Raw genomic sequence first — 25,595 nt, 5'->3', positions numbered from 1 at the left:
AGAGAAAGTTCTTCCTTCCATTGGTTCACTCCCCAAATGGCCGCAACAGCCGGAGCTGCGCTGATCTGAAGCCAGGAGCCAGGAGCTTCTTCCAGGTCTCCCATGTGGGTGCAGGGGCCCAAGGACTTGGGCCATCTTCCACTGCTTTCCCAGGCCACAGCAGAGAGCTGCAGTCCATTATTATTAATTATAGTTCTGCTGTGCTTTAGATCTCCAGACCCATTCATTTTATGTAATTGTAGCTTTGCATCCTTTTACCTATAGCTCCTCCTTTCCTTCTGTCCTCCCTCTCACCCCCAATACCCACCATTCTACTCAGTTTCCATGGATGCAACTTTGTTTTTTTAGGCTCCACATTTAAGTAATATCATGCCACATTTTGTCTGCTGGGTCTGGCTCATTTTCTTAGCATAGTGTTCTTCAAGTTCATGCATGTTGTTGCAAATGGCAATAGCTCCTTTTCTAGGCTGAATAATATCCACTGCATATATGAGGTACTTCAAAAAGTTGGTGCAAAATGGACTTAAAAATAAGTTTGATACAAAAATATATTTTTTAAGATTTTATTTATTTATTTGAGAGGTAGAGTTAGACACAGAGAGAGAGAAACGTCTTCCATCTGCTGGTTCACTCCTCAAATAGCTGCAATAACCGGAGCTGAGCTGATCCAAAGCCAGGAGCCAGGAGCTTCTTCTGAGTCACCCACGCGGGTGCAGGGGCCCAAGCACTTGGGCCATCTTCCACTGTTTTCCCAGGCCATAGCAGAGAGCTGGATAGGAAGTGCAACAGCTGGGTCACAAAGTGGCACCCATATGGGATGCCAGCACCACAGGCAGAGGCTTAGCCCACCACACCACAGCTCCGCCCCCACAAAAATATTTTGAAATCTGTGTATATGAGGGTCTTCGGAAGGTTCACAGAAAATGAATATTATTAAAAATGTGTCAGGTAAAGCCACCACCTGCAGTGCTGTCATCCCATTTGGGCACTGGTTCGAGATCCGGCTGCTCCACCTCCTATCCAGCTCTCTGCTGTGGCCTGGGAAAGCAGTGGAAGATGGCCCAAGTCCTTGGGCTCCTGCACTCGCATGGGAAGACTTGGAGGAAGCTCCTGGCTTCAGATAGGCTCAGCGTCAGCCATTATGGCCAATTATAATGCTGGCATCCCATATGTACACCAGTTAGTGTCCTGACTGTCCTATTTCTGATCGAGCCCCCTGCTAATGGCCTGGGAAAAGCAGCAGAAGATGGCCCAAGTACTTGGGCTCCTGACACCCACTTGGGAGACCTGGATGAAGCTCCTGGCTCAGGGCTTCTGCCTGACCCAGCCCTGGCTGTTGGGCCATCTAGGGGAGTGAATCAGTGGATGGGAGATTCCCTCTCTCTGTATCTCTCTTTCTCTTTCTGTAACTCTTAAAAAATAAAAGGATAAATCTTAAAAGAAAAAAAAAGAAAAACATGCATGGATTTCAAAAGCTTTTTGCACAAAATAAGCAGTTTTAATTATACTTTCCATGAACATTTTTTAAAAAGAGATTTATTTAGGCTGGCGCCGCGGCTCACTAGGCTAATCCTCTGCCTAGTGGCGCCGGCACACCGGGTTCTAGTCCCGGTCGGGGCGCCGGATTCTGTCCTGGTTGCCCCTCTTCCAGGCCAGCCCTCTGCTGTGGCCAGGGAGTGCAGTGGAGGATGGCCCAGGTGCTTGGGTCCTGCACCCCATGGGAGACCAGGAAAAGCACCTGGCTCCTGGCTCCTGTCATCGGATCAGCGCGGTGCGCCGGCCGCAGCGCGCCGGCCGCGGCGGCCATTGGAGGGTGAACCAACGGCAAAGGAAGACCTTTCTCTCTGTCTCTCTCTCTCACTGTCCACTCTGCCTGTCAAAAAAAAAAAAAAAAAAAGAGATTTATTTATTTATTTGAAAGGTAGTTACAGAGATAGAAGGAGAGATGGAAAAAGAGAGAGAGAGAGGATCTTCCATCTATTGGTTCACTCTCCAAATGCCTCCAATAGCTGGGGGCTGGGCCAGGTCGAAGCAGGAGGCTGGAACTCCATCTGGGTCTCCCACATGGTGGCAGGGTCCCAAGTACTCAGGTCATCTTCTACTACTTTCCTAGGGACATTGGCAGGGAGCTGGATCAGAAGTGGAGCAGCCAGGACTTGAATCGGCGCTCATACGGGATGCTGGCATCACATGCGTGGCTTCACCTGCTGTGCCACAGTGCCAGCCCGTGAACTTTTTGAAGCGGACTCCTATATGCCACAATTTCTTTTTCTTTTTCTTTTTCTTTTTCTTTTCTTTTCTTTTCTTTCTTTCTTTTTTTTTTTTTTTTTTTTTTTTTTGACAGGCAGAGTGGACAGTGAGAGTGAGAGAGAGAGACAGAGAGAAAGGTCTTCTTTTGCCATTGGTTCACCCTCCAATGGCTGCCGCGGCTGGCGCGCTGCAGCCGGCGCACCGCGCTGATCCAATGGCAGGAGCCAGGTACTTATCCTGGTCTCCCATGGGGTGCAGGGCCCAAGCACTTGGACCATCCTCCACTGCACTCCCGGGCCACAGCAGAGAGCTGGCCTGGAAGAGGTATATGCCACAATTTCTTTACCCATTCATCTGTCCGTGGATACTTCCATCGTTTGCACGTCTTGGCTGCTGTGAACTATGCTACAATGGACATAAGAGTGCAGACATCTCTACGAAGTGCTGATACCATTTCCTTTGGGTGCACACCAGCAGAGGGGTTATGGGGTTCTGTGGTGGCTCTCCATCATGGCTGCGTGTATATTCCCACCAATGGTGTACAAAGTTTCCTGTATTTCTCCATCCTTGCCAACGCTTGTTATGTCTTAGCTTTCTGAGAGTAGCCATCCTAACAGGTGTGAAGTGGTATCTCACTGTGGTTTGGATACACACCTCCCTGATGACTACTGATGTTGAGGAAGCAATTTGTGTTTTAACAAGCCTGCGGGGTGGATTCTGATGTACAGTAAAGTTGATGACTCACCGCTGTAACGGGATAGTTTGCACCACACAGACTCAGGGTGACATGGCTGGTGAGGCCCCCGCCCACCCAACGTGGTAGAGGACCACAACAAAAGCTGTGTCCCTTAAAGGGAACAGAGAACGACCTTTCTGTTACGAATCTGAATGGCATGTATGTGAAGTTTAGCACGGAGCTCAGATGCAGGAATGAGCCTGAGGTTCAGGTCTGTATCTGCTGCACCCTCCCAGGTTCCTTGGGAGCCCCAGATGCTGTGTGTCCTGAACTCAGCTCCTTGTTCCTGCTTCTCCTGGTGAATCGCACCGGAGTCCACCGGGTCACCTAAGCCAGAAGCCTGGGGGCTGCCCTTGGCCTCCTCTTTCACCCTGCACATCTAGAGTGTGGGGTTCTGTCCATTCTCCCTTCTCTTCCCTGCGGTGACAGTCTCAGGCAAGGCCCTTACCTTGTCTCCCACATGGCCTCTCCTTCCGGCTCCGCCCACTCCCTCCCAATCTACCACTCTTGCAGGTACACAGGAGCAAACCTGTCCCTGCTAAACCTCCTGTGGGGCTTCTGGTCTCTCAGCGAGGAACTGCTCCTGACCAGGTCTAACAGAAACGTGGTTACAGTTGCTCATCCAAACAAAGGCTCATTTTGCTCATGTGATGCAAAGTGCCAAGGTAAGCCGTCCATTTCTTAGGTATCTTACAGCAATGTAATGCATGTATTAAAAATATACACAAGTTCAGGGGCTGGCGCTGTGGTGCAGTGGCTTAAAGCCCTGGCCTGCAGTACCAGCATCCCATTTGGGCACCAGTTCGAGTTCTAGCTGTTCCACATCCAATCCAGCTCCTTGCTGATACTCCTGGGAAAGCAGCAGAGGATGGCCAAAGTGCTGGGGGCCCTGCACCCACATGGGAGGTCTGGAAGAAGCTCCTGGCTCCTGGCTTCACATAGGTTCAGCTCAGGCCGTTGTGGCCATTTGGGGAGGGAACCAGCGGATGGAAGACCTCTCTCTCTCTGTCTCTGCCTCTCTCTGTAAGTCTTTCAGATAAATAAAATAAATCTTTTAAAAACATATACACAAGTTTAAGGCCCTGCTACTTGAGCCATCACCTGATGCTTCCCAGTGTCACATCGGCAGGAAGCTGGAAGTGGGAGCGGAGCTGGGACTGGAACCCAGGCACTTTGATTTGCCAAATGCCCACTCCCACACTGAGATTTGATTGCCATTGTAGTGATGCTGGGAGGTGTGGTCTTTAAGAAGTGATTAGGTGGTTTAGAAATATTTTTTATTAAAAATTATTTTATTTATTTGAAAGGCAGAGTGACAGAAAGAGAGGGAAAGACATAGAGAAAGAGGTCTTCCATCCACTGGTTCACTCCTCAAATGGCCACAATAGCTGAGGCTGGACCGGGCTCAAACCTGCCTGGAACTCCGTCTGGGTCCCCTGTGTGGGTAACAGGGCCCCAAGGACTTGGATCATCCTCTGCTGCTTTCCCAGGCACGTTAGCAGGGAGAGGGATCCAAAGTGGAGTTGCTGGGACTTGATCTGGTGTTTGGATGTGGGATGCTGGCATCACAGGCAGCGGCTTAACCCACTGTACCACAACGTGGGCCCCAAGAGCGAACGTCTCAGAAGCACATTTCTGAGTGCTCTGGTCACTGATATCACAGCTTGAAATACAAGGACTCTGTGGCTGGATTACGGAGCAGGTGCACCCCAAGGACACAGGATCACGCAACATCACGGTTGGACTAAATAACCCACCCTGACATTGGCAAGGCTGAGACAAGAGCACAGAGGCCCTCAGACCTCAGGCATTTAGATGTCACAAATCTAGATAACACAGTTAAATAAAGCAGACTCTAGCTTCCTGCTTTCACAAATACACATCCACCAAGTCCCAGAAGGCAGGTTGAGATTTGGAACTCTTGGACTTTGAGTTTCGTGGGGGAGGTGGCTGCCTGCCCCTGGCCTTGTCCCTTTTCCTTGGCGCTGGCCCCCTGGCACACTGGGGAGGAGCCTGGGGGCAAGCCTACCTATGTGACCGCAGGGCACAGTTCCTGGTTGGCCCATTCAGGTTCAGGGCCTTTTGGGCAGGGAATCCTGGGGTCCTACAAGAGCAGTTCTCAATTCGGCGGTGACAGCAATGTCTGGAGGCAATTTTGGTTGTCAGGGCTTGGGGGGCATGGGGAAGGGTGCTACTGCATGTTCAGGGAGACACCAAGCAAGCTATGAGACAGCCCATGTACAGGACAGCCTCCGCCACAAGCAGCTATCCGGCACAAAACAGCAGTGCTGAGGCCATGTCCCCTGCACCAGGAGGACACAATCTGTGGATTCACAGCCACGGACTTCCCGATGGAAAAAATTCAGGAAAGAAAAATGTATCCGAAACGAACACAAATGGACTTTTCTACCCCTTATACAATATACAGTGTAACAACAGCTTACATAGCATGGACAGTTTATTAGGTATTCTGAGTAATGTAGAGATGATCTAAAAGTTATGGACAAATTCTACGGCATTTTATATTAATATATTTATTGGGACCAGCACTGTGGCACAGCAGGTTAAGCTGCTGCCTGCAGTGCCAGCATCCCATATGGGAGCTGGTTCAATGAGTCCTGGCTGCTCCACTTCCAATCCAGTTCCCTGCTAATACTTCTGGGAAAGCAGCAGAGGATGCCCAAGTGCTTGGGCCCCTGCACTCATGTGGGAGACCCAGAGGAGGCTTCTGGCTCCTGGCTCTGGCCTGGCCCAGCCTGGCTGTTGTAGCCATCTGGGAAGTGAACCAGTGATGGAAGATTTCTCTCTGTTCCTCCTCTCTTTCTGTAAATCTTTCAAATAAATAAATTAATTAAAAAATAATAAATACATTTATTTTAGTATTAAAGTAATAGCATATTATTAGTACTATAATATTTAAGTAATGTTGTATTTGTAAGTATTTTGTATTTATATTTCATGCATGGAATTTTCTATCAGCAGGGTCCTGGACCCAAGCCCCCACGGACACTAAGAGCCACTGCACTGTGAAATATCTCAGAGCTACATTCCTTGACCGTGGTCTTGGAGCAGAGGCAAGGTTCTGGGTGGGAATCTGGCTGTGCTGTGTCAGAAAGGACGGAGAAGCACTATTTGAAGCGTGCTGGGCAAGGCCAGGGACCTCCTTGGCCAGGGATGAGGGCAGACCAAGAAAGCACCTGGGATCCTGCAGGCCGTAAAGCCTCTTGGGGACCCTAGCACTAGGCGGCCCAGCTTGGTCTGAATGTTTCAACATAGGAGGGACTTGCTACCCTGCTCTGTATCCGCGCGGGCTGCTCTCCTGGCACGTTTACAATGAACCGAAATCTCCCTCTCGAACTTCCTTGAACCCTAAGAACCTTCGGCCCAGGGCAAAGGCCTTTTGGCAGGCATTTGTGTGCTTATGCAAGGGCCTAGCATGTTCCAGGCACCTGCAGAACACCAGAAAGAACCACAGGCAAAATTACAAACATGCACACTTTCTAGAGGATGACAAAATATGCAAATCGTGTTTCTCTAGTGGAGAGTCCAACAGTCTAAATAAATAAAACAAATGCACAGAAGTGTACCCCAAACATGGCTGGAGCAGCCTGTTCTTGGTTCTTTCACGGCGGGCTGAAATTAGGCCTCAGGATTTTGTCTGGCTCAAAAGTAAATCCTGGGGCCAGCACTGTGGCGTGGTAGGTTAAACCTCTGCCTACAGCGGCAGCGTCCCACATGAGCACCTGTTCCAGTCCTGGCTGCTCCTTTTCCGATCCAGCTCTCTGCTAATGGCCTGGGAGAGCAGCGGCGGATGGCCCAAATGCTTGGGCCCCTGCTCCCACATGGGAGACCTGGAAGAAGCTCCTGGCTTCAGACGGGCCCAGCTCCAGCTGTTGCAACCATTTGGGGAGTGAGTCAGCAGATGGAGGACCTCTCTCTGTTTCTCCCTCTGTCTGTAACTCTGCCTCCAAATAAATAAATACATCTTAAAAAAAAAAAAAAAAGTAAATCCCGGAGCTGGCAAATGGCGCAGGAGGTTAAACCATCGTCTGCAATGCCAGCATCCCACGTGGGCGCCGATTCGTGTCCCAGCTGCTCCACTTCTGATCCAGCTCCCTTTCTCAGGGACATCAGCAGGGTACCTGGATGGGAAGTGGAGCAGCTGGGACTGAGTTGGCTCCTATATGGGATTTCCACATCGCAGGCCGTAGCTCAGCTCCTGTGCTGCTACAACGCTGGCCCAGATGGGGAAGATTCTTATTCTTAGAAAATCCAAGCCATATTGTTGCACATATTTCCACCATGTGAAATTCTAAGAGAAGAACACTAGTAAAAGTTTAATTCACACTCCTGTGAAGTACCCAGAGTCTCCTATATAAACATTTTAAGCGCACAAGTAAACATATGTTGATTCTTAAACAAACTAGTTTCTGCTTGCTTTTTTTTTTTTTTTTTTAAGCATTTATTTGAAAGGCAGAGTGACAAGGAGGAGAAAGAGAAATAGAGATCTTCTAGCTGCTGGTTCACTCCCTAAATGGCTGCAGTGGCCGAGGCTGAACCAGACAGAAGCCAGGAGCGAAGAACTCCATCCGGGTCTCCCGCGTTGCTGGCAGGAGCCCAGGTAATGGGGCCCTCCTCTGCTGCTTTCCCAGACACATTAGCAGGGAGCTGGACACAAAGTACAGCAGCCTGGACTCTAACAAGCGCTCAGATAGAGCATGCTGGCGTGGCAGGCTGCGGCCTAACCTGCTGTCCCACAACACTGGTCTCCTCTCCTCGCTTCATGCTTCTGGAACACTTTGCATGAAAAGTGTATGTACTATTTACCTCTCCTACTGAATGCAGGCGCTGTTAGGTCATTTAATCATCTACCCTTTGCCTGTGTGATGTGGCCTTAGCCAGATGGAAGGAAACAGGGGAGCTATGTGGAAGCCAAACAGATGTCATTTTGTTGTCTTTAAGGTTGTGTGGTCCTGCCATCATGGCAACTAAGAATGCAGAATTCTAACCACGCCAGAGGCACTATGAACCAGGTCAGGCTGTACTGACCACGACAAAACCACAAACAAGGGGGCGCCGGCTCAAGTCCAGGCTGCTTCCCTTCTACCCAGCTCCCTGCTAACGCACTGGGGAAGTGCAGAGGAGGGCCCAGGGGCTTGGGACCCTGCCACCCATGAGGGAGACCCCGACGGAGTCCCTGGGTGGTTACCTGGGTGGTGAGCCAGCAGATCACTCATTCTTCCAAATAAATAAGTATACCTTAAAAAAAAAAACAACAACAACTAAAAACAGACAAAAACCAGAAACTACAGGGGCCAGCGCTGTGGCACAGTGGGTTAAAGCTCCGGCCTGCAAGGCCGCCATCTCTTAGGTGCCGGTTCCAGTCCCGGCTGCTCCACATCTGATCCAGCTCTCTGCTATGGCCTGGGAAAGCAGTGGAAGATGGCTCATGGCCTTGGGCCCCTGCACCCGCATGGGAGACCCTGAGGAAACTCCTGGCTCCTGGCTTCAAATCAGCCCAGCTCTGGCCATTACGGTCATTTGGGGAGTGAACCAGCGGATGGAAGACGTCGCTCTCGCTCGCTCTCTCTCTGGCTCTACCTCTCTCTAACCCTGTCTTTCAAATAAATAAATCTTAAAAAGAAAAAAAAACCCAAGATTTTAAAAAAAAGGAAACTACAGAAAGCATCCACTTAAGTTAATCCAATTTCCTTTTTTTTTCTTTTTTTGATTTATGTATTTGAAAGTCATGCGTAAGAGAGAGGGAGAGACACAGAATTCTCCCATCCGCTGGTTCACTCCCCCAGATGGCCGCCATGGCCAGTACTGGGCCAGGCCGCAGCCAGGGGCCAGGAGCTTCTTCCGGGTCTCCCACAGGGGTGCAGGGGCCCAGGCACTGGGGCCACCCTCTGCTGCTTTTCCCAGCCGCATCAGCAGGGAGCTGGATCGGAAGCGGAGCAGCCGGGACTCCCAGGGGCGCCGCAGGCCACAGCTTAACCTGCTACGCCACAGCGCCAGCCGCTGTTGCTAACGTCTCTAGACGGAGCGACTTCAGACCTTCTCGGCATAACACGTACTCCTCGGTCTCCCGGTTCGGGCCACCGCCACCGTCGGCCACACCACTCGGGTCCGAGAGCCGGGTTCCCCCTCAGGGTCCCGGCGGCTTCCTCACGCGCGGCCTCGCCCCGCCCCCGGTCATCCCAGGCCACTCGCGCCCCGAGGCCGCCGTAGAGGGGGCGGGCTGAGCGCGCGGGCGGCGATTGGTTCAGGGCCAGGGTGGGCGGGGCGCAGCGCGGCGGCCTATAAAGCAGCCGGGGGCGCGTCGGGCTCGGTTTGCGTCGGCGCGTCCTGCAGCGTCTCCCGCCGCCCTCGCTGCCCGCACCGGAGCGCGCCGCTCGGGAGTCATGGCGACGAAGGCTGTGTGCGTGCTGAAGGGCGACGGCCCGGTCGAGGGCACCATCCACTTCGAGCAGAAGGCAAGGGCTGGCAGGACGCGCCGGGGACAGGGCCGCCGGCCGGGCCGGGGCTGGGGTCGCCACACCTCCCCCGCCGCGCCGGGCCGGGCCGGGGTCCGCGCCGCCGGGCTCCTCCGCCTCCTGGCCGCGCGGCGCCCCGCACCGCCGCCCGCGCGCACCCGCCCGCCAACTGCTGAGTCACCGGGCGGGCCCCGGCGGCGGCGGCGGCGGCGGGGCCGGGCCGGGCCGGGCCGGGCCTGGGCGGGGGTGCGGGACTGGAACGCCCGGGCCTGGCGCGCGGGCGCCGACCGCCGCTGGGTCTGTGAGGGCGAGGTGGAGACCCGCGCGGGGCCCTGCGTTTGCCGCCCGCGGGTCCGTGGGCCCCCCCCCCCCCACCCGCCGCCACCCCGAGATCCAGGCGTGGCGCGTGCGGCCGGGCCCGCGTGGGTGTCGCCGCGTCCGTTACCCGCTTGGGGCTGCTTCTCTAGCTCCCGCGCTGTAGGTCCGGGGTCTGCGGTTGCGGCCCGCGGCGTCCCCTCAGTCCCAGGGTCATTGTCCCAGCTCTACAGGTTTAACTGGTCGAACACGCCGCAGCGGCCCAGCGTGACTTTATTTTCGGCAGCGTGTTGGCGCCTGAGAGCCAGGTCGTGGTCAGGCGGCGAAGGCAAAGAGGATGGCCTTGGAAAACGATTTTTTTTTTTTTTTTTTTTTTTTGCCTTCAAAACTGCAAAAGCCGGACATCTGACTTGGGAATTTTCCAGAGCGCAGATTCTCACAAACAAACAAAAAACCCAGATACCAGGGCTCGGCCCCAGACCAATTTTGTCTTAATTTGCTCTGGTGCGCTCTGAGTGTTACTATTTTGAATTTCCAGGGTGATTTTACCGTGCACCTAAGATGGAGAATTAACACTCCGGAGGCCGGGGGATTTGGAAGTTGCAGAAACCTGGAGCTTATACCTTAGTCAGACTGGCTCTTACCTGTTTTTGGAGCACTCCTTTGGCCAAATTCTCTGCAGAGTGGCTTTGACATTGAGGTTGCTCAGTGGGTCCAAGAACAAATCGTGGGAAATAAAGACTCTACAGCAATTTTTGCAGAGATACTCGTTATCAGAAACTCCACAAGGAAGGTGCTTGTGATAAGATTGTCCCCGCAAGCTCAAGTTGTGGGAAACTCCTGCACTGAGCCTAGGCATTGAGAGAGAGAGAGTAAGGGATGAGTGTGGGTTCAAGTGCCTGTGTTTTCATGAACTGGCTTCACACCGAGGAAGGGGGTCTGGCCCGAGTGCGTCTGGCTGCGTTTCACTTGCCTGGCTTTGTTTGGGTCTGCAGGGAAGTCACAGGTGTGGAGAGCCTCCGATCCCTCGCAGCAGGAAGGGGCCCTGGGGGTGGGCCTGGGAGCTTGTCAGTCTTGCACCTTCCCCCAGTGTCTGGCACGGTTCCTGGTTTCAGCTCCAGACTTCACTTGGGTGCTGCCCTTTGCACTTGATAAAGCCCCCTGGAGAGTTTGGTCTTCCAGCACTACAGATAGGCAGAAGTAATCAGTTGGCTATAAACTGTATTTGGTTTGGCCTATTCAGTGTTGAAGGTTAGTTGCCAACATTTAAAAATCGCGGTGGGTTGGTCGGTCAGTCCTGGTTCCTAGCTCCTGAAACGGTTGGGTGTGTGCTCCTCCGTGCCTGTCTTCGCCGAGGACTGCACTGCTGGACCGTTTGTGTTCCTGTCTGCCTCCCAGCCCCTCTCTCTTCCTCGCTTAGGGTGGCAGCCTGCGCCCTGTAGGATTGTAACCCCGCGGCTCTGGATCGACTTCGTGTGCCGCCTGCCTTGCGTGTGCAGAGCGGTCTGGAAGAATCTGCCCTTGTCTGCCTGCTACTGTTCAAAGTGCGGCCACAGCCAGAGGTGGTCCTGGGGAGAAGTGCAGCTGCTGTTCCCCCAAGGGAAAACAAAGGGGAGCAGTCTTCCGGACAGACACTTTGAGCCAGGGTCTCTTCTGAGCTCAAGGCCTCGTGCCTCGTCTTACTGTCGACTTGGAAAGCAAACCAAGCTAAAAACAAGGAGAGCCGTGTGGAGCTGGTGCTGTGCGTGTGTATAGTCCCCGAGATCTTTGGGCAACGAGTGGTAACAGCAGCTTCCCTGGTTTTCTGTGTCTGGCCACGCAGCACCGTGGCCTGCATGGAGATCTTGCTGCAGGTTTCCCACCTGCCTTAGCGTGTCGTCACTCTCTCCTGTGTTGGAGTTTTTAAATCTAGGCTCCATTGCCTAAAAATACTTAAAACAGTCTCTCTGGTTAGACTAGACCTGGTCTCTCTGGGGACTGTGGGATAGGGTATTTTCTGGCTGCCAATCACAAATGACTGTGATGGAAATTGACAATACCCACCAAGTGAGAGTGGAGAACGGGTCCCAGGGCAGCCAGCTGGACCTTTGCTGGGTCCTTTTTTCTTTCTCAAAGGCATGTTTGTATGCAGTGTTTGCTGTGTGGAAAGAGCGTGTCCATGAAGAAAGCCAGGAGTTGAGCGTATGGTGACATAGACTCTTTGGACTGAAAAGTCTGATGGGTACACGTAGACTCATCACACGCACACACAGCCTACCCAGAGGTATCTTGTAAATGAGCGCGTGCCCATCGGGAGGGGCCCTGCAGAGCACTCGGTCCCAGTGTAAGTCTGACCTTGGGGTGCGTTCTGCTGGGAGCTTCGTATCTGCTGTATCATGCCGACCTGGCCACAGGACTCCGGGGCAGTCAGTGTTAGTGAGAACGCACTGCGTGCTGCAGGTAAGCAACCTGCTGGAGGCCCACAGGCTACAAAGTGGTGGGCCACGGAGAGGACACAGACTTCTCCCTTGCTGTGACTGGGAACGTGGATCGGCCGTGTGCTCTGTGGAGAAGCAGCTGCTTTCTCTGACTTGCCACACTTTGTTTTTGAATAAAGGGAACAGGGCCCGTGGTGGTCAAGGGACGCATAACAGGACTGACCGAAGGCCTGCACGGATTCCATGTCCACCAGTTTGGAGATAATACACAAGGTGAGTGTGCTGCTCTGGTGACCCAGCCAGCTAAGGTACAAGGATGCAGTAGAGTCAGCCTGAGCAGTAAGAACTTGAACAAGTTTATTTTTTTTAAATGCTGCTAAAGTCAGCTTTAAGGAGATCAGCTCCCAAGCTGTTCTTTGACTCCTGGAGTACAGAAAGGAAGGGGAAGGAGTTGTGTTTTATTTATTTATTTATTTATTTTTTCAGTCATGAGTGTCTGTTACAGCTTCATGAGATTTTGTTTTCTGTTTTTTACAATGCAGTGGAAAATTAGAAAACAAACAGAATTGGCTCCTTTCTTATCCTTTGGTAACACTCCCAGGTGATTTATAAGCTGGGTTTGAGGATGGTGCTTCAAGTCCTGGGTTTGCATTTGGTTGCATTACATTTATAAGAATAGCTCTACCCCCCGACACAAAGACCTGAGTGGGACGAGTAACTTAGAATGTTGGCTGTTGGTGCCTTGGGGAGTGAGTTTCCCTGTTTGGAGACTGGAAGCAAGTGAACAAAAGTCTGTTGTGTTTAATTTCATTTAGTGACTTTTTGCCATGTTTGAATAATCTGAAGTTAACAGACTTAGTATGAGAACTTGATTCATTTTGCTAAAATTTGCTTTTATTGTCACATAATTTTGTTCCGCATACTGATTTACCTATTTGAGTAATTACTAAAAATCTCCACCTTGGTTCCTGGTTTGGTGGGTACTGTGTAGCTTTGACTTGTGCTGCTTCTTACAAGCTGCCTGTCTGTGTCTCTGTGGGTCTGAGCTGTGGGGTGCACAATGGAAACTTGCCACTGGCTGCTAAGCCAAGCCATGTCAAGAAAGGACCTGCCACACTGCAGTGTTGTGTTCTGTGTGAGGGGCATCCCCTGGTACACAGGAGTGCCACTTACACTGGATACAGCCAGAATGCTGCCCCCTGGAGGTGGGTGACAACAGCAGCCTTGGCCCTTGGCCACAAAGCGCTGTTTTGCACCAAGTCACAGATAGGAGAGCTGCTTGATGTATGCTGTGGGGGCAGTGAATTTTTTGGGGTTTGGGTATGCTACCTTCTTAAAAGCTAGGGTCATGACCCTGGGGTTTTAACAATAAAAGGGCTGTTGAAGATCAATGTGGCCTCCTTACCAAAGAGGCCAAAGTCTAGAAAAGGGTGTTAACTTTGCTAGTGTCAGACTGTAGTTAGAACTTGGTCTTTTGGGGCCAGTGCTGTGGCATAGGGGGTTACACCACCGCCTATGATGCCAGCATCCTATATGGTTGCTGGTTCAAGTCCTAGCTGCTCCACTTGTGATCCAGCTCCCTGCTAATGGCCTGGGAAAGCAGCTGAGGTTGGCCCAAGTGTTTGGGCTCCTCCACCCACATGAGACCTGGAAGAAGCTCCTGGCATTGATGCCATTTGTGGACCAGTGGATGGAAGCTCACTCTGTTTCTCTGTGTAACTTTGCTTTTCAAGTATCTAAATCTTTAAAAAAAAAAAAAAAAAAAAAAAAAAAAAACAAACGTCTCTGCTGCGTGCTCACATTGTTTATGCTAAAGTGCTGCTTCCTATTTTGTTAGTCCTGAAGTCAGGATGTAGGTTGGTGCTGGAGATTTCAGCAGTGGTGATGATTACGAGTTTGGCATGTTGACACATAAGTTAGCTGTTTTTCTCTTTTAAATAGGCTGTACGAGTGCAGGCCCTCACTTTAATCCTCTATCCAAAAAACATGGGGGACCGAAGGATGAAGAGAGGTGAGCAGCAAGATGCATGGTTATTAATGCATTGATGTCCACGGCGATGGGTATCGGGTTGGTCGGGTACACTGCTAGGAAATGGCATGCTGGGATAAGTGGTCACCCTCCTCCTGCAGCAGCCGGCTGGCGCCCTGGGCTAAGGAGTTGACAAATGGGGACACTTAAAGCAATTTGGTTTTGTAGCATTTATTGAATACAGAACTAATACAAGTGCCAAAGGGAACTAATACAGGAAATGCCATGAGTAACAGTACTGTCAGCCAGTAGCAAAATAAATCAGCATTCTGAAACAGGAAGATTTTGCAGGTAAAAATGTGACAGTGAAAACTGATGAGATTCCATTTGTACATAAATGTCCTCCGAACGCCTTTCAGGAAGAAGCAACAAGACAAGGATTAATTTATAAGAGGTCTGAGGGCAATAGTTACTGAACATAACTCAGTCACTGAGTTTACCCCTTGGTAACTGACCACTGAGATCAGAGGTACTTTGTAGACTTGAAGCCTTGATTGAAGAACTGTCTAGAATGCCTACTTAGTTTGTTTCCAAAATTATATCAAGCTGGGGAAGTGGGTCTTTCATGCTGTCTACACCATTTAGCCCAACCCTCATATACTTAGTAAAGTTTTAATTTAGCCCATGCGGTGTCCTGATGTTAAGTGGAAGGCCGTCCTGATTGCTCTGATGCTTCTTCAACATTAGGCACGTGGGCGACCTGGGTAATGTGACTGCAGGCAGCAATGGTGTGGCTGATGTGTTAATTGAAGATTCTGTGATCTCACTCTCGGGAGATATGTCCGTCATTGGCCGCACGCTGGTGGTAAGTTTGCGTGTAGTACGGGTGGGCATGGAGTTTCTTCCAACACTCAGTCGTGTATTTTTCCACAGCTTCCTAATAGTTTGTTTTCTAAAGGTCCAAATACATTGTGCTGTTGGGGCAGGTTAGAAAACTGGATGAAAGCTTAGAAGTAATTTATTTCGGTCATTTAATAACACTGTAGTGGTAAGATGTGGATTACACTGGTCATCCTAGATCTGAATGGGGAAACAGAACCAGTCATTAGTTTTGAATTGGCCACATCTTGCCACAGCTGGTCTCCTTCCTTGTAGTTAAGCAGGACATCTCATTGGGTCCACACTCCGGGATGGACGTCAGCATTAGCACTCACTCAGGGCTGCAGGCTGTCACCGCTGAGGTCGCCATCTGCAGCACCTCGCCTGCTCCTGAGGGCGGGACATTGTTGTCACTTCCTTCAGGTCACTCTCAGGATTTTCTTCAGCCATAGTTGTGAAGTGGGAAATCACTTAAAAATGTTAGATGAACAGAAAATTTAAAGTACTGTTGCTGAATGGTTTATTTTTAGGATTCTTATAGACTTGTGACGTTCATTAGGCATGAAATTTTGACATGTTTACTTTCATTTGCCTTTTTTTAAAAAGCAATTTGTACTTTTATGACTATTGTAGCTAAGGTTATTAAGTTTATTATGGAGGAGTAGGAGCTGTGGTGTAGCCTGTAATAAATGGTGGTTTTCCATGTTTTGAGAGAGTGCAACGCTTACCTAGCATTTGGCATGTCATTGCTCCACCCAGAGTGAGCCTGGAGTAGTAGTTGCTCCTTTTAAACTGATGAATTAAATGTTAGCGGTTCCTCTGCTCGGCAGATGATTTTTGACATTGACGTTCATACAGTCTTTGGGAAGAGGTGTTAATTACTTGATAGCCCAGTTACACGTTCTTAATATTTCTTAAAGGTCCACGAGAAAGAAGACGACTTGGGCAAAGGTGGAAATGACGAGAGTACAAAGACCGGGAACGCCGGCAGTCGTTTGGCCTGTGGTGTCATTGGGATCGCCCCCTAAACATTCCTGCCATGTGGTCTGAGTCCCAGGAGCTCATCTGTTAGCCTGCTGGTTGTAGACATGTAACCTGATGCACATTAAACACTGTCACCTGCAAGTGTCATGCAGTGATGTTTCCTAAGTTGCTTTCAGTACCTGTGGTGAAACTGATTTCTGAATCCTTGGAAGATTTGTATGGTTTTATAAAACTCATATTCAATTAAAATGTCTGTTTGAATGATGTGTGTATTTTGCCAGACTTAATTACCCGTGCGTGTACACTGATTGTCTGAATTCAGTTCTGCAGCCCTGTGAATAAACACTGTGTGGCACTTCTTTCGAGCCTATTAAAGAATCCAAACTGAAAACCCGAGTTAGCGCTGATCCTCATTTACTCCGAGCTTGAGTGGAACAGATTTCGTAATACTGTTTGATAGCACCCCACAGGCACAGCTCAGACGCATAGGCTGTCTATGCTAGCTTTACTTTACAAATGCTTAGTCACTTCGCATTTTCATTCATGTAAAGGACTTAAGAAAGTTTATTCTTTAAAGTAGATAGTCTTTAGCAAACCTGTGAAAGGCAGGTGGCAGCCTTGGTTTGCAAGCAAGGAGATTTGAGGCTAATTTCTCTACCTGCCAGAATGGTACATGTTCTATTTTAGAGGTTTGCTCCAGGAACAAGTGACCATCCTGATTGTTCAGAAATATACCACGTACCTTATGCAATATAGCAAATCACTTAGGAGAGAAAAACTCAAGGTAGACTGACAGTAGCATGTTCTCGTTCTTTAAACTGCTGAATAAGTGCTCATAGTGATTGGTTAAAATGGGTATTTACAAACAGTAACAGGCTCACTACTGTTTGCACGGGTAAGGCCTGTACGCTACCAGTATGTTTTTCACATGCAAACAGGGTGGTGTCAGTACTTTCCAGTTGGAAATGGCGGCCTTGGATCCTCAGTCTCCACACCACGGATGAGACGTTTCTCTTCAGAAGCAGTTTCGGTTCGGACTTTTAACACTTTCTCCAGGAGAGGTTTTAGCACTTCAGTCCACACACCTTCCCTTACTTTCTAAAGTCAGGAGTACAGGAACAGTGCCCTGGGTAGAATGTTTCCCTGGAAAAACTGCACAGCACTATTTAAAATCAAAGCAATAAAGCAGCCTGGGGGTGAGGGTGAAGAATGAGTTAACTGCTTATCAGTACACTGACACCAAGACAGCTTTAAAAACAGTTTTGGAGAAAAAGCTTCAGAAAGGCCATAAATCCTTGGGAAGGTGTGACACAGGTGGTGGCACTGGGACAGCAGTTTATGAAGCTGCTTTACTGTCAGGCTTGATTTGGCTTTGGATGTCCTTGTGTGATAGTTCTTAGGTTAACAACTCTTTCTCCTAGTTTAACCCCCTAAATTTGCGCCAAAACAGGTGAAAGGCATGTTACGGGGCAGAAAGTCTGGTCTACCTCTCCCCAGCAGTGCAGTCAAAGGTGGCAAAGAAAGGCAACAGGCAAGGCTCACAGGAAACAGTTACATTTAAGTCCTTAAACATTCAGAATATCAGACAAAAACCTTTTAGTTGCAAATGTTAACCTTGATTTTTTTACCCTTTTGAAGATTTTAATGGGATGGTAAAAAAAAAAAAAACAAAAAAAAACCAAAAACCAATTGTCTACATAATACCCAGGCGATCAGGTAAGTACAAGGTGTAATGTGGGGGTCCAGCTTTTCCCCAACAAACTCTTTACAAGTAAGGACAACATTTATGATAAAGCCAGTGGGCGGGGAACCTTGATTAAACTGCAAACACAAGCTTTTCAATGAACATAAAACCACTAGCCTTCACTGTATGATTGCAATGCGAAGAATCAAAAGCATTACAAACGAATTTTGAAAATAACTACATAAAAAATGTCTACTTCCATCAGGTAAGTCCAACAGCTCAAACTGATGGTGAACAATCCTTTCCCCACCTTAGTGCAGTGTAGGAAGAATAGCACACATTAAAGTTTGTTACGAAAATAGAGTTTATTAAAAACATCCCTATTGTTTTGAGGAGCTTTCACCATTACCTTGTCTTAAATTAAAAAAAAAAATAGCACTTCTAATTACGATTTGTAAACTTTTTAAAGTCAAAACTTTTAAAAAGTTACAGCAAAAGGGGTAATATTTTATTCATATTCTCAGTATTTTTTGTTATTTTGTGGCTATTTTTAAATAGAAGGGAAGCAATCAAATTGCTTACAGTTCCCCACCGGCTACTGTGGGGCTGTGATGTAGCAGGAGCAAATATAATACAGCATCTGTACACCCCAAGCTCTACACTCCACGCGTCACTGTCATATCCACAAGTTCCAGTCTCTAACGAGGAGCCTCGGCTGCTGAGCCAGAATCCTTTTCGGGTTCAACGGATGAGGTAGCCTCAGCAGGTGACTCTTCAGGAGGTTTTACAACTGCAGACTCGCACTCGCCCTTATCAAGTTCTGCACCAGTGTCTACATTTCCCACTTGGCTAACGGCAGGCTCAATGGTTCGGTTCCCACCTGCCCTGTCTGCCACCTCGGGCTTCTCCTTTCCTCGGCTTTCTTCCTTCTCTCTACGAGACTCCCTATCTCTAGAATCTCTCTCTCTGTCTCGGTGCCCGCTAGAGCGTCTACTTCTCTCTTCCAAGTCTCTGTGCCTGTCCCGGTCAGGGCTCCTCCTTCCCCACTCTCTCCTTTCACGGTTACTATGATCTCTATCATCATTACGGTTCCCATACCGTTCCCGGTCATTTTCCACCCTATTTCCAAAAGATCTTCTTCCAAACCTTTCTTGGTCTCTACCTGAATTGAACTGCTGCTGCCTGTTTTCATTTCTAAACTGCTGCTGCTGCTGCTGCTGCTGCTGTTGCGGCGGCTGTGGCTGCTGAGCTGGGGGCGGCTGTTGTGACGGCGGCGGTGGCTGCGGCTGTGGCGGAGGCGGCTGCTGCTGCCTCCCATCTCTGTCCTCAGGACCCCCTGGGCCTGGCCCTGGGCCCCCCAGCCCTGGCATTCCCCCAGGCCTAACGAAGGGGCCGTGTGGTGGGAAGGGGCCTTTCATTCCATGAGGTGGAGGCATGGCGAAGCCCCCCGGTCCCGGAGGTGGGCCTCTGTGCATCATGTGTGGCGGCATGGGGCGCGGGGGCATCAGAGGAAATCTCTGCAGGTGAGGCGGCGGCATCCCGGGAGGGCGCTGGAGCGGGATCAGGCCGGGGCGGGCGCCAAGAAGACCAGTCGATGGGGCCTGGAGCCCGATCACAGGGCCAGGGGCCACTCCTTGAGTGCCTGCAAGACAACAGTAGTAAAAATGTAAGCGCCACGCAAGGTGTCATTCTACTTTGAGCTGTTTCCTGTGGAGGAGTTCAAAGAGATGAAAGTCAACCCAGATTCTTCCAATTCCATGATGTTTGCCAGCCTGTCACAGCCCCAGTCATAGCCCAGGGCTCGTTTTTCAAGTATCTTCTATGGGTAGAGGCCTTTAACAAGCTGAAAACTTTTTTATACCAATTTTTTAAAAGAGTATGGCAAATTCTCCTGGTACCTTCACTGGGAGCTCTGCCCCTCAATTCCCCCCTCTCCTGCCCCTGACACTTGACACACTTGAGAAACAGAAGGTGCCAGGTCCCCCGGACTCCAGGGACTGGCATAACTATGTCAATCAACTGAATGGGATTTCAGCTACACTCTTACAAAATCGTAGACTCTAAGTGTTTTATTTTTTTTTTTTAAATCCGAGAGTGAGAGGGTGCTGACAATTCCCAGTTCACTCCCCATACGCCTGCAATGGTTTAGGCTACACCTGAGTGAGGCTGGGAGCTGCTAACTCCATCCAGGCTCCCTACGTGGACGGCAGGGACTGAAAGCCTAAGCACTGCTGTCTCCCAGGGTCTATTAAAGCAGCAAGTTGGAATGAGCTGCTAAAGCTGGGAACTAAACCCAGGCACTTCAATACGCTACGTGGGCATCCTAACCAGCACCAAGTCTTCCAGTAGGTCAAATGCCCACTCTGTCTTGACTACTAGGACTAGGTCATGGACCTAGAAAATCCAGGGTTAATCCCATGCTACACTTAGTCTGCATTATTAAAGCATCTCACGCATCATTTAAACAAATAATTTACAACACAAAGACCCCCATACAAATGTCTTATGGTTCCTTTTTCAACACACGGCACAACCTGTAACCTGCCTAGGCCAACATGACTGCGGAATAATGCTGAGTGTTCAGCCATTCACCTTCCACTCATTCTTCAAAGTAACGGCGATATCCTGGTTTTATTCTCCCACTCCCCAAGGGTTTGCTCATTTGACATGAAGGTCACTCAGGTTCACAACCCATCACTGCCAACTATGAGGGAAAGATGTAAGGACGTGCTGCGGATCACCAGGTAAGTGACAAAGGCGTCACCGTGTCTCCATTTCTTTCTTTACAAATGTACATATTCTATGGTAAAGGAAAACCTTCCAGATGTTGTCAGAATGTGCTACTGATCCAGGTACTGCAGAAGGGTCTCTGAGCAAGAGATGGGTTATGATGACCAGTCAGCAACTTGAGAGAAATGCTTGCATGACACTGACAGAAAAGCAATGTGGGACTTTAGTTCTAAGTCCTTTCATCTTCCCCAGCACCTTCCTATTTCTGGGATTTTACAACTTCTTCCTCCCTCCTGCTGTACCAAACCAACAAATCCTGTATGCTTCCTTAGTTTCTGGATAAAAAGTTCATACTACTTTGATAAACAAGAATTTCTATTTCAGTTTTGCTGTTCATAATATATGGCTCAATACTGTTCTGTCAGATGGTAACCACTAATGTGGACCTGGAAAAGTACTTACACCACCAGTCTGTAACTTTGGCATGAAGGGTCACTTGCCTCAGCACTGAATCAAACAAAATACCCTTTTTAAAAATGTCAAAACCAACTTGGTGATAGTCTTACTCAGGAGTTTTCTTGGGTATGTGCCTCAGTATTTGTGGCTTATAAAATGATCCTAGTTATAATACCTGTCGCTTGCTGAGGTCAAATGGGATAAAATACCCAAGAGTGAGCTCAGTGTACAGCCTGGCTAACTGCTGCAATGATTACTGCACACATCTGTTTAAAGGGGATACATCTTCTCTATCACTAACTACTTAACTACAAAAATGAACATTTTTCATTTCTGATCGTTAACATCTCAATTCCCCCTGTTCCCTCAATACCCACCATCGTGTAGCCACTGAGCGTGTGAATGTCAGGTCCAAGGTTGAACACTGCTGATCAGCACAGCCCTTCGCCAGCCACTGAGATGGATACAGGAGGTAATGGCTCAGCCCATCACAAACTCCCAGCAAGGGATACAACCAGGACCACCACCTACACCATTCCTCTGATCAAAATGAACTCAGTGGCCAAGGGAAACACTGTTCATAATGTTCAGTGACTATTTCCTGAGTCTATCACATAAACTTGGACAACCGAAGCAGCCAAGACATGTCCCTGCTTCCACTTTTTAAGGGAAGAGTCCCAGCATTCATGGGCTTTAACTCAAAACAAACAATGTACATTATACATGCTGGGTACAACCTTTCAATAGCAGTCCCAATACACAAACTGAACTTCACTTTCCCATAATCTTTTATTAGAAGTGGAATATGTGTATCCTATTAAGAAGGCCAGTGTTGCACATTCTGGTGCCAATGCCAGTTATTAAGTAATCCAAGAAAAAAATCAGAGGATTTCAATGTATCTTACAACATGAGAATTGAGTTTTCAAAAGGAAACAGCAAATTTGGCAGAGCAATAGGTTAGAGTGGCAGTCCTATCTCCCCATGATGCCCTGGTTTCAACTACCGATGACAGTGGCCTAAGGACACAAGGCCATCTGCCTGGCTTGAGGGTATACACACATTTGTATATATACATAATGACTTTATTACTGACCGAGTAACCCACTATATTCCACTGGTATATACAGACTGATTTAACAGGGTTGAATATTATTGAGTCACATACTTGAACCTTCCACAAAGCACCATATTTTTCACAAAGAAAAAATTGTCTACTTCATTTACTCCATATATGTGGATATTTGTATTTGGGGTTTGCTTAAAATACTGTGCACTCACAAACCCTCTTTTGCATTTTAAGTCTCATGCTTGAAAGATGCATCTGGCTAGATTTACCTTTAAACGCTTTATGGACCACCAAAACTTATTCCCTAATATTCCTGTATTCCCAAGTGGCCTTCAGAACACAGACACAGATGACAGGGGCTGGCACTGTGGTGCTGCCTGTGACACTGCATCCCAGAGGAGTACCAGTTCAAGTCCTGTGGGCTGCACTCTTGATACCGCTCCCTGATAATGCACTTGGGAAAGATGGCCTGAATGCTCTGGCCTCTGCACCCACATGGGAGCCCCAGGGGAGTTCCTCACTCCAGCTTTGGCCTGGACCAGCCCTGGCTACTGCCCCCATCCTAGGAGTGAACCAGCAGATGGAAGCCCTCACAGTCACGGTCTCTCCTCTCTGAAGCTCTGTCTTCCAAATAGGTAAGTCTTAAAAAAAAAAAAAAAAAAAAAAGCTATAAAATTAGCAATAGTTTTGGATTATAGCAAGAATAATCTGTGTGCCAACAGCGATTATGAAATGACTTAAAAACTTATCTGAACAATTTTTTAAAAGCAGATTATGGATTTCTCTGTAGTTTTTTACACTTCTATAGTGAACACATATTACTTTTCTAATAAGTTATATATGTACCAGGTGGCAGAAGCCTTTGGTAGGTATGCTAGCTGAAACATTAGGGGAGTTGGCATTATGCATATACCAGTGGAATACAGTGAGTTATTTAGTCAAATGGGCATTCAAGGTAATTACTCAGTTTCTCTGGAAGCATGATGGATATGCAATGCACTGACAAGTTTTCTAAAGTTAATATGACTTAACATTTTTTGCATAATAGGCTGGGGATTCAAATAAAACCTGGTTGCTCTCTTCAAAGTAGACAGTCTAGCAGAAGCAAATTCCAAATGCTGACGGATAAGATACAGGCCCGTGTGGCCACACAAAGGTCGAAGTGACACAAGCTGGTGTGTGAACCAGAGAGCTAAGGCAGAGGGGAGATGGGCTGCAGAGGAATGGGATAACATACTAGGCCACCGTGAGTACCGGGGGATGTTGCTTGTCACAGCTTCTGAAAAACCTTAGCAAGGTGAAGCAGTTAAGTGTTCACAAAAACGACAGAATGACTTTGGCTGAAAACTGGGCAAAACACAAAGGAAGAGGTTTTTGTGGCGAATGAGGTGGGCCAGAGCGATTCAATAAGGCCTTTACGGCATGACAAGGAACCTGGACTCTGAAGTAGGGGAAAGCATTCATGAGTTCTGAGCAGGGATGAATGGTCCCGTTTGTGCAGTGAGCCAAGGAGGGTAGGAGCCTGGAGGGCATCTGGGCTCTTAATCCAGACAGTGACAAGAGGACTAGAAGTGCCAGGGACTAGCAACAGACTTAAGATGTTGAATGGGCAGGATGACAGGGTTGAAGAGATGAACACACCTCTCAGCAAGTAAGTGGATGGAGGTGCCAGTGCAGGGCTGGGAGACAAGTTGAGTCACAGGGGCTTGGGCTGCCATGCCCTCAGAAGGTAAGAGTTGCATGCTAACTCACCAGCGTACACGCAAAACCCAAAAGCTCAGACCTGGGAAACATATCTGAGAAGACCTTGAAATTCCTAATACAGCAAGGCTTCAGGGCAGACCAAAGAAATGATAGTCCCAAATGTCCAAATTTAAATTTGAACAGTTTAATATACTGGGCTTATAACTCAAAACAACAGGTTATTTCCTACAATGATCCAAACAGTGGACCTCAGAAATTAGAGTGGGGATTTAGCCTGATGGGTTAAGCAGCTTGCATCCCACACAAGAGTACCTCGGGGTTGACCTCCAGCTCCAGCTCCCAACTCTAACTTCCTACTATATAGGTAAGTGATTGAGCTTCTTGCCACCCAAATGGGAGACCTCATTTGTGGTTCCAACCCTCGCCTTCAGCCTCAGTTCTTGTGGATTTTTGAAGAATGAATTAATGGAGCTTCCTTTCTCTCAAATACATAATATTTTAAAGTTTTTAAAGTAAGGGTGGGAGGATACCAGTGCCATTTATTAGCAAAGGTATTTGGGATTACGTGAAGTTAAGAACAAGTTAAATAGATACAGGGAGTGTTGGGTGTGTGTGAGGGATCTCTAGGCTGGAGTCCTGCAGGAACTGCAATTTCAGCAGCATGCAAATAAGCACGCGAATAGGGCTGCTCTCTGTCAAGAAGAGTGCATGCAGACGGGAGACAAAACAAAACTGAAGACACTAGGACTGTGGAAGCAACCAATTTATCAGTTCATTGGAAGATTTCATAAAGAAAAGACAACTGTTACAAAAATAGCAGAAGTTCATTGATTCCAAACACAAAGAAATGATACACATTCAAGGAGAAATGCTAATTACTCAGATTTGATCATTGTACATTGAACACAGGTATCAAATTATCACATTATGCCTCATAAAATGTATAGTTATGTGTCACTTAAAAAAATCAGATCAAAGCAGCCAAATATGACTACAGTGGGAAAAAAACTCCCCTCTTATAGGACCTGAAAATAATATCCTCTTTCAGAGATTTTACCACATAGTTAGTTGAATACAGATTTACTCAGTCAAAGCCTGTTTTCACCCTTTTCCAATGAGAAAATGAAAAAATACGTAACTATTAAATGTAACAAAGGAATGGAAAGGTTGGCACTCTTCATCTCTACAGGGAAGCGCTGACAGCTGGACAAATACTGACATAAACTAATGGCGCCATGTGGCCAAGAAAGGTCACAGTTGCTAATAAAGTTGATTTAAAAAGAGTGCTAAAAGGAAAAAAAAAAAAAAAAGAGGGATGTGCTTTGTGAGACGGTGAAGGAGGGCAGAGAAAAGGCAAGGAGTCAGTTGTTTCTGGCCAATGACCTTGTCCCTCACTCTGCCCCCGCCTTAGGCCGTTTCATCACCAGTGACTGCATGACTTCCCTTCTTGATTGCTAGGAGCTACTCTCCCACCCCCACCCCCTCTTTCCACGTCCTTCCTCTCTTGGAACCCTTTGCCTGTACAATCTTCAATCCCACCAGACTCACAGTGTCCTTGCATTCCTCCTTACCTGCCTCGGAATCCACGGATCTCCCTCACCATAGTTGTGTGGAAAAACCTCAAATAGGTTTGGAATGCAGTGCTTCTATCAAATTCCTCTTGAACATGGCTGGGGGTTGGTCCTCCGTTCCCCCAGCATACTGACTGGTCTCTGCTGACATTTCTCTTAACTACAAGCACAAGAATGCCCTTAATTCTGGCCAGCAACTTCATATTTTCCTAGCGAACTCACTCTTACATCGTAGGGATGTTTCATATATTCATGTTTCTTAATCCTGTCTATTCTTAACTGGTTTGTTTTCTAACAACTTTGGTGAGGCAGAACACACACAGCCTGTAATTCACCCAGGAATGTTGCTCGGCTCAA

General features: G+C 48.4%; 2 protein-coding genes and 1 long non-coding RNA gene across 8 annotated transcripts in view; 1 reads left to right on the top strand and 2 right to left on the bottom strand.

Annotated features, from left to right (window-relative positions):
• Nucleotides 1–551: 551 nt before the first annotated feature.
• Nucleotides 552–9,204, bottom strand: LOC149126912 (uncharacterized). The gene is made up of 2 exons (XR_016233053.1): nt 9,044–9,204; nt 552–769 (listed from the first exon to the last, which is right to left on the bottom strand). It is a non-coding gene; the product is annotated as an uncharacterized LOC149126912 (long non-coding RNA).
• A 54-nt stretch (nt 9,205–9,258) lies between these two features.
• On the top strand, nt 9,259–16,422 carry SOD1 (superoxide dismutase 1). The gene is given in 5 exon segments (NM_001082627.2): nt 9,259–9,462; nt 12,374–12,467; nt 14,136–14,205; nt 14,911–15,028; nt 15,963–16,422. Coding segments are annotated over 5 exon segments (462 nt in total). The 5' UTR covers nt 9,259–9,390; the 3' UTR covers nt 16,071–16,422.
• The window catches only part of SCAF4 (SR-related CTD associated factor 4), a 64,158-nt gene continuing 54,548 nt past the window's right edge, over nt 15,986–25,595 (bottom strand). For all 6 annotated transcript variants that reach the window (XM_008267178.5, XM_017347217.4, XM_051859485.3 and 3 more), the window contains one exon: nt 15,986–19,352. In XM_008267178.5, coding sequence (XP_008265400.3) covers nt 18,409–19,352 — 944 coding nt within the window. In that variant the 3' untranslated portion in view covers nt 15,986–18,408. The remainder of the gene's footprint in view (nt 19,353–25,595) is intronic.

This window comes from Oryctolagus cuniculus, chromosome 4 (genome assembly GCF_051225735.1).
Source record: "Oryctolagus cuniculus isolate XC-2025 breed Fujian yellow rabbit chromosome 4, ASM5122573v1, whole genome shotgun sequence".
Taxonomy (NCBI): Eukaryota; Metazoa; Chordata; class Mammalia; order Lagomorpha; family Leporidae; genus Oryctolagus; species Oryctolagus cuniculus.
The sequence above is the reverse complement of the archived record's forward strand: the minus strand, read 5'-3'. Positions and strand labels throughout refer to the sequence as shown.